The following is a 13,990-nucleotide window of genomic DNA, read 5'->3' as shown; positions in this document are numbered from 1 at the left end:
CCCGTCTCTCTCCCCCCCCCGTCTCTCTCCCCCCCCCCGTCTCTCTCCCCCCCCCCCCCGTCTCTCTCTCCCCCCCCCCGTCTCTCTCCCCCCCCCCGTCTCTCTTCCCCCCTCCCCGTCTCTCTCCCCCCCCCCGTGTCTCTCCCCCCCCCGTCTCTCCCCCCCCCCCCGTCTCTCTCCCCCCCCCCCCCCGTCTCTCCCCCCCCCCCCCCGTCTCTCTCCCCCCCCCCCCGTCTCTCTCCCCCCCCCCCCCCGTCTCTCTCCCCCCCCCCCCCCCGGTCTCTCTTTCACCCCCCCCGTCTCTCTTTCACACCCCCGTCTCTCTTTCACCCCCCCGTCTCTCCCCCCCCCCCATCTCTCTCCCCCCCCGTCTCTCTCCCCCCCCCCCCGTCTCTCTTTCCCCCACCCCGTCTCTCTTTCCCCCACCCCGTCTCTCTTTCCCCCCCCCCGTCTCTCTCCCCCGTCTCTTCCCCCCCCCTGTCTCACTCCCCCCCCGTCTCTCCTCTCTTTTCCCCCCCCCCCGTCTCACTTTTCCCCCCCCCGTCTCACTTTTCTCCCCCCCCCCCCATCTCACTTTCTCCCCCCCCGTCTCACTTTCCCCCCCCCCCGTCTCACTTTCCCCCCCCCCCCGTCTCTCTCCCGCCCCCCCGTCTCTCTCCCGCCCCCCGTCTCTCTCCCGCCCCCCCGTCTCTCTCCCGCCCCCCCGTCTCTCTCCCGCCCCCCCGTCTCTCTCCCGCCTCCCCCGTCTCTCTCCCGCCCCCCCGTCTCTCTCCCGCCCCCCCCGTCTCTCTCCCGCCCCCCCCGTCTCTCTCCCGCCCCCCCCGTCTCTCTCCCGCCCCCCCGTCTCTCTCCCGCCCCCCCGTCTCTCTCCCGCCCCCCCGTCTCTCTCCCGCCCCCCCGTCTCTCTCCCGCCCCCCCGTCTCTCTCCCGCCCCCCCGTCTCTCTCCCGCCCCCCCGTCTCTCTCCCGCCCCCCCGTCTCTCTCCCGCCCCCCCCGTCTCTCTCCCGCCCCCCCGTCTCTCTCCCGCCCCCCCGTCTCTCTCCCGCCCCCCCGTCTCTCTCCCCGCCCCCCCGTCTCTCTCCCGCCCCCCCGTCTCTCTCCCGCCCCCCCGTCTCTCTCCCGCCCCCCCGTCTCTCTCCCGCCCCCCCGTCTCTCTCCCGCCCCCCCGTCTCTCTCCCGCCCCCCCGTCTCTCTCCCGCCCCCCCCGTCTCTCTCCCGCCCCCCCGTCTCTCTCCCGCCCCCCCGTCTCTCTCCCGCCCCCCCGTCTCTCTCCCGCCCCCCCCGTCTCTCTCCCGCCCCCCCGTCTCTCTCCCGCCCCCCCGTCTCTCTCCCGCCCCCCCGTCTCTCTCCCGCCCCCCCGTCTCTCTCCCGCCCCCCCGTCTCTCTCCCGCCCCCCCGTCTCTCTCCCGCCCCCCCGTCTCTCTCCCGCCCCCCCGTCTCTCTCCCGCCCCCCCGTCTCTCTCCCGCCCCCCCGTCTCTTCCCCCCCCCCCCTCCCTTGTCTCTCCCCCCCCCCCCCGTCTCTCCCCCCCCGTCTCTCTTCCCCCCCCCCTCCCTGTCTCTCTTCCCCCCCCCCCCCCCCCGTCTCTCTTCCTCCCCCCCCCCCCGTCTCTCTCCTCCCCCCCGTCTCTCTCCTCCACCCCCCCCCCGTCTCTCTCCTCCCCCCCCGTCTCTCTCCTCCCCCCCCCCCCCCCCCCCCGTCTCTCTTTTCTGCCCCCGCTCCGTCTCTGTTCTCTTTCCCCCCCCCCCCGTCTATCTTCCCCCCCTCCTCCCTCCCCGGTCTCTCTTCCCCCGCCCGGTCTCTCTTCCCCCCCCCCGGTCTCTCTTCCCCCCCCCGGTCTCTCTTCCCCCCCCGGTCTCTCTTCCCCCCCCGTCTCTATTCCCCCCGTCTCTCTTCCCTTCCCCCCCCCTGTGTCTCCCCCCGTTACTCTCCCCCCCCCCCGTCACTCTCCCCCCCCCGTCTCTCTTCTCCCCCCTCCGTCTCTCTCCCCCCCCCCCGTCTCTCCCCCCCCATCTCTCTCTCTTCCCCCCCCCCCCGTCTCGCTCCACCCCCCCCGTCTCTTCCCCCCCCCGTCTCTCTCTTCTCCCCCCCCCCGTCTCTCTCTTCTCCCCCCCCCGTCTCTCTCTTCCCCCCCCCGTCTCTCTCTTTCCCCCCCCCCGTCTCTCTCTTCCCCCCCCGTCTCTCTCTTCCCCCCCCATCTCTCTCTTCCCCCCCCCCGTCTCTCTCTTTCCCCCCCCCCGTCTCTCTCTTCTCCCCCCCCCGTCTCTCTCTTCCCCCCCCCCCCCGCCGTCTCTCTTCTCCCCCCCCCCCCCGTTTCTCTCATCCCCCCCCCCCCCGTCTCTCTTTCCCCCCCCCCCCCGTCTCTCTTTCCCCCCCCCCCCCGTCTCTCTCTTCCCCCCCCCCCCCCCCCCCAGGTCTCTCTCTTTCCCCCCCCCCCCCCCGGTCTCTCTCTTTCCCCCCCCCCCCCCCGGTCTCTCTCTTTCCCCCCCCCCCCCCCCCGGTCTCTCTCTTTCCCCCCCCCGGTCTCTCTCTTTCCCCCCCCCCCCCCCCCCCCGGTCTCTCTCTTTCCCCCCCCCGGTCTCTCTCTTTCCCCCCCCCCCGGTCTCTCTCTTTTCCACCCCCCCCCCGTCTCCCTCTTTCCCCCCCCCGTCTCCCTCTTTTCCCCCGTCTCCCTCTTTTCCCCCCGTCTCCCTCTTTCCCCCCGTCTCCCTCTTTCCCCCCCCCCGTCTCCCTCTTTCCCCCCCCCCGTCTCTCTCTTTCCCCCCCGTCTCTCTCTTTACCCCCCGTCTCTCTCTTTCCCCCCCCGTCTCTCTCTTTCCCCCCCCCGTCTCTCTCTTTCCCCCCCCGTCTCTCTCTTCCCCCCCCGTCTCTCTCTTCCCCCCCCCGTCTCTCTCTTCTCCCCCCCCCCGTCTCTCTCTCCCCCCCCCCGTCTCTCTCTTCCCCCCCCCACCGTCTCTCTCTTCCCCCCCCCCCGTCTCTCTCTTCCCCCCCCCCCCGTCTCTTTCTTCCCCCCCCCCCCGTCTCTCTCTTTCCCCCCCCCGTCTCACTCTTCCCCCCCCCGTCTCACTCTTCCCCCCCCCGTCTCTCTCTTCCACCCCCCGTCTCTCTCTTCCCCCCCCCCCGTCTCTCTCTTCCCCCCGTCTCTCTCTTTCCCCCCCCGTCTCTCTCTTTCCCCCCCCCGTCTCTCTCTTTCCCCCCCCCGTCTCTCTCTTCTCCCCCCCCCCCGTCTCGCTCTTTCCCCCCCCCGTCTCGCTCTTTCCCCCCCCCCCGTCTCGCTCTTTCCCCCCCCCCCCCCGTCTCGCTCTTTCCCCCCCCCCCGTCTCGCTCTTTCCCCCCCCCCCGTCTCGCTCTTTCCTCCCCCCCGTCTCTCTCTTTCTCCCCCCCCCCCCGTCTCTCTCTTTCTCCCCCCCCGTCTCTCTCTTTTCCCCCCCCCGTCTCTCTCTTCCCCCCCCCCCCGTCTCTCTCTTCCCCCCCCCCCGTCTCTCTCTTCCCCCCCCCCCGTCTCTCTCTTTCCCCCCCCCCCCGTCTCTCTCTCCCCCCCCGTCTCTCTCTTCCCCCCCCGCCTCTCTCTTCCCCCCCCGTCTCTCTCTTCCCCCCCCGTCTCTCTCTTTCCCCCCCCCCCGTCTCTCTCTTCCCCCCCCACGCCGTCTCTCTCTTCTCCCCCCCCCCCCGTTTCTCTCATCCCCCCCCCCGTTTCTCTCATCCCCCCCCCCCGTCTCTCTTCCCCCCCCCCCCCCCCGTCCGTCTCTCTTCCCCCCCCCCCCCCCGTCCGTCTCTCTTCCCCCCCCCCGTCTCTCTCTTTCCCCCCCCGTCTCTCTCTTTCCCCCCCCGTCTCTCTCTTTCCCCCCCCCGTCTCTCTCTTCCCCCCCACCGTCTCTCTCTTCCCCCACCCCCATCTCTCTCTACCCCCATCTCTCTCTTCTCCCCCCCCCCCGTCTCTCTCTTCCCCCCCCCGTCTCTCTCTTCCCCCCCCCCGTCTCTCTCTTCCCCCCCCGTCTCTCTCTTCCCCCCCGTCTCTCTCTTCCCCCCCCGTCTCTCTCTTTCCCCCCCCCCCGTCTCTCTCTTTCCCCCCCCGTCTCTCTCTTTTCCCCCCCCCCCGTCTCTCTCTTTTCCCCCCCCCCCGTCTCTCTCTTTCCCCCCCCCGTCTCTCACCCCCCCCCCCCCGTCTCTCACCGCCCCCGTCTCTCACCCCCCCGTCTCTCACCCCCCGCCCCCCCGTCTCTCCCCCCCCCCGTCTCACCCCCCCCGTCTCTTCCCCCCCCCTCCCCGTCTCTCCCCCCCCCCCCCGTCTCTCCCCCCCCCCCCGTCTCTCTCCCCCCCCGTCTCTCTTCCCCCCCCGTCTCTCTTTCCCCCCCCCGTCTCTCTTTCCCCCCCCCCCCCCGTCTCTCTTTCCCCCCCCCCCCCGTCTCTCTTTCCCCCCCCCGTCTCTCTTCCCCCCCCCCCGTCTCTCTTTCCCCCCCCGTCTCTCTTTTCCCCCCCCGTCTCTCTTTCCCCCCCGTCTCTCTTTCCCCCCCCCCCCGTCTCTCTTTCCCCCCCCCCGTCTCTCTTTTCCCCACCCCGTCTCTCTTTCCCCCCCCCCCCGTCTCTCTTTTCCCCCCCCCCCGTCTCTCTTTCCCCCCCCCCGTCTCTCTCTTCCCCCCCCCCCCGTCTCTCTTCCCCCCCCCCCCCCCCCCCGTCTCTCTTCCCCCCCCGTCTCTCTTCCCCCACCCGTCTCTCTTCTCCCCCCCCCCGTCTCTCTTCCCCCCCCCCCGTCTCTCTTCCCCCCCCCCGTCTCTCTTCCCCCCCCCCCGTCTCTCTTCCCCCCCCCCCCCGTCTCTCTTCCCCCCCCCCCCGTCTCTCTTCCCCCCCCCCGTCTCTCTCCACCCCCCCCCCGTCTCTTCCCCCCCCCCCCCGTCTCTCTTCCCCCCCCCGTCTCTCTTTCCCCCCCCCCCGTCTCTCTTTCCCCCCCCCCCGTCTCTCTCTTCCCCCCCCCCCCGTCTCTCTCTTCCCCCCCCCCCCCCCGTCTCTCTCTTCCCCCCCGTCTCTCTCTTCCCCCCCACCGTCTCTCTCTTCCCCACCCCCGTCTCTCTCTTCTCCCCCCCGTCTCTCTCTTCTCCCCCCCGTCTCTCTCTTCCCCCCCCCCGTCTCTCTCTTTCCCGCCCCGTCTCTCTCTTTCCCCCCCCCCCGCGTCTCTCTCTTCCCCCCCCCCGTCTCACTCTTCTCCCCCCGTCTCTCTCTTCCCCCCTCCCGTCTCTCACCCCCCCCGTCTCTCACCCCCCCCGTCTCTCACCCCCCCCGTCTCTCACCGCCCCCCCGTCTCTCACCCCCCCCCCATCTCTCACCCCCCGCCCCCCGTCTCTCCTCCCCCCCCCCCCGTCTCACCCCCCCGTCTCTCCCCCCCCCCCCCCTCCCCCGTCTCTCTCCCCCCCCCCCCGTCTCTCTCCCCCCCCTGTCTCTCTCTCCCCCCCCCCGTCTCTCTCCCCCCCCCCCGTCTCTCTCCCCCCCCCCGTCTCTCTCCCCCCCCCCCCCCCGTCTCTCTCCCCCCCCCCCCCGTCTCTCTCCCCCCCCCCGTCTCTCTCCCCCCCCCCCCCCCCCGTCTCTCTCCACCCCCCCCGTCTTTCTCCCCCCCCCCGTCTCTCTCCCCCCCGTCTCTCTCCCCCCCGTCTCTCTCCCCCCGTCTCTCTCCCCCCGTCTCTCTCCCCCCCGTCTCTCTCCCCCCCGTCTCTCTCCCCCCCCGTCTCTCTCCCCCCCCGTCTCTCTCCCTCCCGTCTCTCTCCCTCCCGTCTCTCTCCCTCCCGTCTCTCTCCCTCCCGTCTCTCTCCCCCCGTCTCTCTCCCCCCCGTCTCTCTCCCCCCCGTCTCTCTCCCCCCCGTCTCTCTCCCCCCCGTCTCTCTCCCCCCCCCGCCTCTCTCCCCCCGTCTCTCTCCCCCCGTCTCTCTCCCCCCCGTCTCTCTCCCCCCCGTCTCTCTCCCCCCCCTGTCTCTCTCTCCCCCCCCCGTCTCTCTCCCCCCCCCGTCTCTCTCCCCCCCCCCCGTCTCTCTCCCCCCCCCCGTCTCTCTCCCCCCCCCCGTCTCTCTCCCCCCCCCCGTCTCTCTCCCCCCCCCGTCTCTCTCCCCCCCCCCCCCGTCTCTCTCCCCCCCCCCCCCGTCTTTCTCCCCCCCCCCGTCTCTCTCCCCCCCGTCTCTCTCCCCCCCGTCTCTCTCCCCCCCCGTCTCTTTCCCCCCCGTCTCTTTCCCCCCCGTCTCTCTCCCCCCCGTCTCTCTCCCCCCCGTCTCTCTCCCCCCCGTCTCTCTCCCCCCCCGTCTCTCTCCCCCCCGTCTCTCTCCCCCCCGTCTCTCTCCCCCCCCGTCTCTCTCCCCCCCGTCTCTCTCCCCCCCCGTCTCTCTCCCTCCCGTCTCTCTCCCTCCCGTCTCTCTCCCTCCCGTCTCTCTCCCCCCGTCTCTCTCCCCCCCGTCTCTCTCCCCCCCGTCTCTCTCCCCCCCGTCTCTCTCCCCCCCGTCTCTCTCCCCCCCGTCTCTCTCCCCCCCCCGTCTCTCTCCCCCCCCCGCCTCTCTCCCCCCGTCTCTCTCCCCCCCGTCTCTCTCCCCCCCGTCTCTCTCCCCCCCGTCTCTCTCCCGCCCGTCTCTCTCCCCCCCGTCTCTCTCCCGCCCGTCTCTCTCCCCCCCGTCTCTCTCCCCCCCGTCTCTCTCCCCCCCGTCTCTCTCCCCCCCCGTCTCTCTCCCCCCCCGTCTCTCTCCCCCCCGTCTCTCTCCCCCCCCCCCCCGTCTCTCTCCCCCCCTCCCCCCCCGGTCTCTCCCCCCCCACCCGTCTCTCTCCCCCCCGTCTCTCTCCCCCCCCATCTCTCTCCCCCCCCCGTCTCTCTCCCCCCCCCGTCACTCTCCCCCCCCGTCTCTCTTCCGCCCCCCCCCCGTCTCTCTTCCCCCCCCCCCCGTCACTCTTCCCCCCCCCCCGTCTCTCTTTCCCCCCCCCCCGTCTCTCTTCCCCCCCCCCCCCCCGTCTCTCTTCCCCCCCCCCCCCCCGTCTCTCTTTCCCCCCCCCGTCTCTCTTTCCCCCCCCCCCGTCTCTCTTTCCCCCCCCCGTCTCTCTTTTCCCCCCCCGTCTCTCTTTCCCCCCCGTCTCTCTTCCCCCCCCCCGTCTCTCTTCCCCCCCCCGTCTCTCTTCCCCCCCCCCGTCTCTCTTCCCCCCCCCGTCTCTCTTCCCCCCCGTCTCTCTTCCCCCCCCGTCTCTCTCCCCCCCCGTCTCTCTCCCCCCCGTCTCTCTCCCCCCCGTCTCTCTCCCCCCCGTCTCTCTCCCGCCCGTCTCTCTCCCCCCCGTCTCTCTCCCCCCCCACCCGTCTCTCTCCCCCCCTCCCCCCCCGGTCTCTCCCCCCCCACCCGTCTCTCTCCCCCCCGTCTCTCTCCCCCCCATCTCTCTCTCCCCCCCATCTCTCTCCCCCCCCCGTCTCTCTCCCCCCCCCGTCTCTCTCCCCCCCCGTCTCTCTTTCCCCCCCCCGTCTCTCTTCCCCCCCCCGTCTCTCTTCCCCCCCCCCCCGTCTCTCTTCCCCCCCCCCGTCTCTCTTCCCCCCCGTCTCTCTTCCCCCCCGTCTCTCTTCCCCCCCCGTCTCTCTTCCCCCCCCGTCTCTCTCCCCCCCGTCTCTCTCCCCCCCGTCTCTCTCCCGCCCGTCTCTCTCCCCCCCGTCTCTCTCCCGCCCGTCTCTCTCCCCCCCGTCTCTCTCCCCCCCGTCTCTCTCCCCCCCGTCTCTCTCCCCCCCCGTCTCTCTCCCCCCCCGTCTCTCTCCCCCCCGTCTCTCTCCCCCCCACCCGTCTCTCTCCCCCCCCTCCCCCCCCGGTCTCTCCCCCCCCACCCGTCTCTCTCCCCCCCGTCTCTCTCCCCCCCATCTCTCTCCCCCCCCCGTCTCTCTCCCCCCCCCGTCTCTCTTCCGCCCCCCCCCCCGTCTCTCTTCCCCCCCCCCCCCCCGTCACTCTTCCCCCCCCCCCGTCTCTCTTTCCCCCCCCCCCGTCTCTCTTTCCCCCCCCCCGTCTCTCTTCCCCCCCCCCCCCCCCGTCTCTCTTCCCCCCCCCCGTCTCTCTTCCCCCCCCCCCCCCCGTCTCTCTTCCCCCCCCCCCCCCCGTCTCTCTTTCCCCCCCCCGTCTCTCTTTCCCCCCCCCGTCTCTCTTTCCCCCCCCCCCGTCTCTCTTTTTCCCCCCCGTCTCTCTTTTCCCCCCCCGTCTCTCTTTCCCCCCCGCGTCTCTCTTCCCCCCCCCCCGTCTCTCTTCCCCCCCCCGTCTCTCTTCCCCCCCCCCGTCTCTCTTCCCCCCCCCGTCTCTCTTCCCCCCCGTCTCTCTTCCCCCCCCGTCTCTCTTCCCCCCCCCGTCTCTCTTCCCCCCCGTCTCTCTTCCCCCCCCCCCGTCTCTCTTCCCCCCCCCCCCCCGTCTCTCTTCCCCCCCCCCGTCTCTCTTTCCCCCCCCCCCCCCGTCTCTCTTTCCCCCCCCCCCCCCGTCTCTCTTTCCCCCCCCGTCTCTCTTTCCCCCCCCGTCTCTCTTTCCCCCCCCCGTCTCTCTTTCCCCCCCCCGTCTCTCTTTCCCCCCCCCCCGTCTCTCTTTCCCCCCCCCCGTCTCTCTTCCCCCCACCCCCCGTCTCTCTTCCCCCCACCCCCCGTCTCTCTTCCCCCCCCCCCCCGTCTCTCTTCCCCCCCCCCCCATCTCTCTTCTCCCCCCCCGTCTCTCTTCCCCCCCCCGTCTCTCTTCCCCCCCCCCGTCTCTCTTCCCCCCCCCCCCCCCCGTCTCTCCTCCCCTTCCCCGTTTCTCTTTCCCCCCCCCCCCCCCCGTCTCTCTTTCCCCCCCCCCCCCGGTCTCTCTTTCCCCCTGTCTCTCTATCCCCCACCCCCCCACCCCCGTCTCCCTCCCTCCCTCCTCCTCCTCTCGCACTCACTCAAAGTCTTCCTCGTCTCTCTCTCTCTCTCTCTCTCTCTCTCTCTCTCTCTCTCTCTCCAAGTCTCCCTCCCTTTCTCTTGCTCTCTCTGAGTCATTCTCTCTCTCGCCCGCTCCGAGCCTCTCTCTTCCTCGCTCTTCCTAGTTTCCATCTTTCCCTTTTTCCCTGCTCCCCCCATCTCTCTCTGCCTTGTGCGCCCTGCCATGTGTCTACCACACATAGTCAACTATGTGGAATTTTCTCCCTACAAAATCCATGAAGTTGTATATTGAGGATAAGAAAGAACATATATGAATTCATATATATATATATATATATATATATACATATATTATAATAATATAATCGTTTATTGTCACAAGTAGGCTTCAATGAAGTTACTGTGAAAAGCCACTAGTCGCCACATTCCAGCACCTGTTCGGGGAGGCCGGAACAGGAATTGAACTCGTGCTGCTGGCCTTGTTCTGCATTACAAGCAGTTTAGCCCACTGTGATACTTCTTTCACTAGCCAATGAATTATTCTTGAGGTTAGTCACTTTCTGGCAAATGCAGTACGGAAGGAGCCCACAAAAGTGCAAATATGATTGCATTCAGTGTTTTGATTGTGTTATTTGATAGGTACATAATGTTAGTATATTGAAAGAGCTCCCTGTCACAGGATATCTCACACCAACTCGAGCAGGCAGGCAGGACCTCAGCTTAACATTTCGTCCAAAAGGCAGAACCTCCTTGAAAGCAACACCTTGTTCAGTACTGCCTTAAAATGTCAGTCACAATTATGTGCCCAAGCCCTGGCATGGCGCTTAAACAAGCGCACAACGTCCCAATCCGAAGCAAAGAAAGAACAAACTTGTGTTGGGCACTTTTTACATTTTCAGTATGTTTTAAAACACTTACAACCAATGTCTTAATTTTGAAATGTTGTCTCCCCCTTAGGCAGTCCCTCGGGATCGAGGATGGCTTGCCTCCACTCCAGTTCGATGGGTTCTGAGATGGCTGATAAGTCCAATGAGTGATCTGCAGACTCTGCCACATGTGGGGCAGGTGGTGCTTCTGAAGGGTCCCGTAGATGAGTTGTTTGGAGGTTTGTGTGCCCTCTCTGATGCCTCCAGTTTGTCTCTGCCCTTTCCCAGCAAAGTTTCTCAATGTGTGCAGTGTCTTTTCGAACAAACCTCCTCCATTTTGATTGGTCACAATCCAAGGTCTTCCATGAGTTGGTGAGGATATTTGCTCTGTTCAGGGAAGCTTAAAGGACATCCCTAAAGCATTTCCACTATCCTCCTGAGAGTGTCCTGCCATGACCGAGCTCCAACTGGAGCAGTTGCTTTGACAGCTTGGTGTCAGACATACAAATGACGTGTCCATCCAGCAGAGCTAGTTTTGAATGATTAGTATCACAATGCTGGGCAAGCTGCTGGTGAACTGCCTTTACCACCGGATTTGGCGAATCTTGCAAAGGCGCTACTTTCTAGTTCTTTAAGGCAGCCACTGTTGTAGTCACTTGTAAGAAAATGTAGAAGCTAGTTTTCTGCACCGCAAGGTCCTAATAAATATCAGCCATGACATTGGGGACAGATCTTCTGCTTTTCTTTGCATAATGTTATGAGATCTTGAGGTGGCAAGTGTAAGTTTGCAGCTCTTCTCATCAGTGATGATAATGCACCTGGGAAGCAATGGCCAGGCCTGCTGGGGGAGAACAACGATGCCAGTTGCCAGGATGTTGAAGGGGAAAGTGTTTTTTCTCTTATAAGGGGAGTTCCCGGCAGAAGTAAACTTCCTTTCCACCCGCGCTCCTCACCCACTCCTCATGTGACAGCGATGGACAAGCTGGCAGGGTTGCAGGCTTTTACACCCCACTCAGTGTCTTCCCAACCGGCCCATTGGAATGGTGAGCGCACTGCAGGTGTGGCGTTTGCTGACTGCTGCAAATTGTAGGGCCTGCTGGTGAGTGGAACGTGCAAACTATTTGTCTGTCTATGCAAAGAAAATCCCTCGAAAGAAATTCCTCCCCAAAACAAATAAGTTATTTTCGTATGAAAACCCTACACTAGAATTATAACTGCTACACACGCCCTCCAATTTTGAGAACATATTGACACCTCAACACAAGATGCAGGACACTATCTGAATGAGAACACTCAATAATGTTCTTTATCAAGCAATCACCGAGCTGCAACAGTAATGAAGTCCAGAAGTATATGACCGCAAAGTTGAGATATCCAAAGTTCTCTTGGCTGTGGATTTTTCGGCATGTTGGGCTTACTGGGTGGCAAGTGGTTCCATGCTGAATACGATCATCTTTCTCCAAGTCTTCGAAAAATAATCCCCACCTGTAAGACACCTTATTACCGAGCAAGTCGTGAACAATGTTCTTACAGAGAGTGCAGATGCTGAGCAAGTTTGGAACCCAAAGTATTTTCGACCAGTTCCTCCAGACTTGGAAACCTACTTCTTGAGAACTTATCCCAGTCTCATCTGACCTGTCTCCAACATCTCCTGAAATGGGTCATTTTGGTCTTGACAACTTACTGAACAGACAATATTGGAATACAAAAAGAAAAGTAATTGGAAACATGTAAGAACAGCTTATCTTTTTAAAAAAAAAACGGAAGAGAATTTTTTAAAATGCCAGTTCAAGTTGATATTATACCTGATACATACTTGTTAAAAAAGTATAACATGGACTCTGCAACGGCCGACACATTGTCGGACAGCGAAGATGATCAGAATTACCAGCCAGTTTCAAGAACTCAACCTACAAATCGGACTTGGGCAAGAGTGCTACTACTGAGATTAAATGAGCCTTTATTTTCGAAGTTAATCTACGTGCAATAAAAATAATATTACCAACATAACATTTAGTTTCAGTTTACTTTGTATCTCCAAAATATGAACTATTGACCTCTGGACCGTAACGCATCCTGTCCTGATTTCTTATCATCATAGTGAATGAAGACATGATCGGATTTTTGCATTGTTTACATAGACATAGAATTTACAGTGCAGAAGGAGGCCATTCAGCCCATCGAGCCTGCACCGGCCCTTGGAAAGAGCACCCTCATTTTAAACCCAGCAACCCCACCAAACCCCTTTGAACATTAAGGACAATTTAGCATGGCCAATCCACCTAACCTGCACGTCTTTGGACTGTGGGAGGAAACCGGAGCACCCGAAGGAAACCCACGCAGACACGGGGAGAACGTGCAGACTCCGCACAGACAGTGACCCAAGCCGGGAATCGAACCTGGGACCCTGGAGCTGTGAAGTAACAGTGCTAACCACTGTGCTACCGTGCCGTTTTTTTCAAACATTGCTGGGACTGCGTGAAAAGTCCTGAAGTTCATAGTTTGTACTTGACCCTCAGGTTCGCACAATGCCAATTTAATCGTCCTATAAATCTTTCTGATAAATTACAATGCAAAATGATGTGAGAACCATAATGTAAAGTATCTATAGATAATGAGCCAATTGAGAAAAATAACCCTATGCTGAACAAATAATTTTTAAGATCCCTTGTGTTTCCTTAAAATGGATTTTGCTTGTGTGGCTTCTGAACCTACCCATTCCGTTTTCAGCCCACCGACTCCCGCAGATGCCTCCACATTTAAAGGATCGTCCTCTGTCAGGATGCTGCCGCAACCAAACACATCTTCCTTTCACTCCCCCTGTCAGAATTCCACAGCGACCACCGATCCCTCTGGATACACTGGCTCACTCCACCATTACCCTAACAACTCGCCCTCTTCCCACAGCACCTTCCTAGGCAATTGCAGAAGGTGCAACACCTGCACCTTTACCTTCTCCCTGCTCACCATTCAAGGGCCTAAACACACTTTTCTTTTCAGGTGAACACAGTAAGAAGTTTTACAACACCAGGTTAAAGTCCAACAGGTTTGTTTCGCATCACTAGCTTTCGGAACACTGCTCCTTCCTCAGGTGAAGTCATTCACCTGAGGAAGGAGCAGTGCGCCGAAAGCTAGTGATTCGAGACAAACCTGTTGGACTTCAACCTGGTGTTGTAAGACTTAATGTGCTCACCCCAGTCCAACGCCGGCATCTCCACATCATGGCTTTTTAGGTGAAGACATGCTTCATGTGCACCTCCTTCAGTTTGGCCTATTACATTCGCTGTTTGCCATGCCATCTACTCTACTTTGGAGAGACTAAATGCAGACTGGGTGACTGTTTTGCAGAATACCTTTGGTCTGTCCACAAGCAGGACCCAGACCTTCCTTTCACTTGCCGTTTTAACACACCATCCTGCTCTCATGTCCACATGTTTGCCAACCTTGACCTGCTGCATTGTTCCAGTGAAGCCCAAAGCAAACTGAGGAACAGCACCTCCTCTTCCGATTAGGCACATCATAGCTTTCCAGATTTAAAATCAACAAATTCAGACTGTGAACTCTCTCCTCCACCTTCATCCCATTTTTATTTCTATATATTTATTTTATTTCTTCCATTGATTCATTTTTCCATCCCCGCTTTCCATCTTGGTTTTCCCTTACCACCGTCTCCCCTCCTCTCACCCCACCCCACTAGAACCATTTGTTCCAGATTGTCCTTTTGACACGCCATTTGTTCTGCCATTACTACATTCTGATCTCTTCATGTGCCACTATCAGCATCTTTCTTAGCCATGATGTGGAGATGCCGGCATTGGACTGGGGTGAGCACAGTAAGACGTTTTGCAACACCAGGTTAAAGTCCAACTGGTTTGTTTCAAATCACTAGCTTTCGGAGCACTGATCCTTCAAAGCTAGTGATTTGAAGCAAACCTGTTGGACTTTAACCTGGTATTGTAAGACTTCTTACTTTCTTAGCCATGATCACCACTATTTACATTCCCTTTGTCTTTTTGTCCATGACATCTCTGTCAATCTCTTCCCAGCCTCCCCTGTCGCTGGTCCTCTAGCCACACCCCCATACACACACAAGTCTAGATCTCGTTCTATTTCCAGTTCTCTTCAGCTCTGACAAAGAGTCATCCAGACTCTCAATATTGGTCTTTCCCTCTGCTCTTTTTCTCTCCACAGATGCTGTCAGACCTTCTGATTCCAGCATTTCCAATATCCGCAGTAATTTGCTTTTATTCTGTTAT

General features: G+C 62.6%; 1 protein-coding gene and 1 pseudogene across 2 annotated transcripts in view; both read left to right on the top strand.

Annotated features, from left to right (window-relative positions):
- Positions 1-13,990, top strand: part of ppp1cb (protein phosphatase 1, catalytic subunit, beta isozyme) — a 222,382-nt gene that overhangs the window by 120,577 nt on the left and 87,815 nt on the right. The window contains exon 1 of one of the 2 annotated variants that reach the window (XM_072500130.1): positions 9,883-9,973. The exons of the other annotated variant lie outside the window; for it this stretch is intronic. Coding sequence (XP_072356231.1) covers positions 9,898-9,973 — 76 coding nt within the window. The 5' untranslated portion in view covers positions 9,883-9,897. Of the gene's footprint in view, positions 1-9,882; positions 9,974-13,990 lie in introns of those variants that run through there. 2 annotated transcript variants of the gene reach the window in all.
- Positions 10,708-11,724, top strand: LOC140411253 (uncharacterized; annotated as a pseudogene).

The sequence above is a fragment of the Scyliorhinus torazame genome, chromosome 4, assembly GCF_047496885.1.
Source record: "Scyliorhinus torazame isolate Kashiwa2021f chromosome 4, sScyTor2.1, whole genome shotgun sequence".
Classification (NCBI taxonomy): domain Eukaryota; kingdom Metazoa; phylum Chordata; class Chondrichthyes; order Carcharhiniformes; family Scyliorhinidae; genus Scyliorhinus; species Scyliorhinus torazame.
The sequence above is the reverse complement of the archived record's forward strand: the minus strand, read 5'-3'. Positions and strand labels throughout refer to the sequence as shown.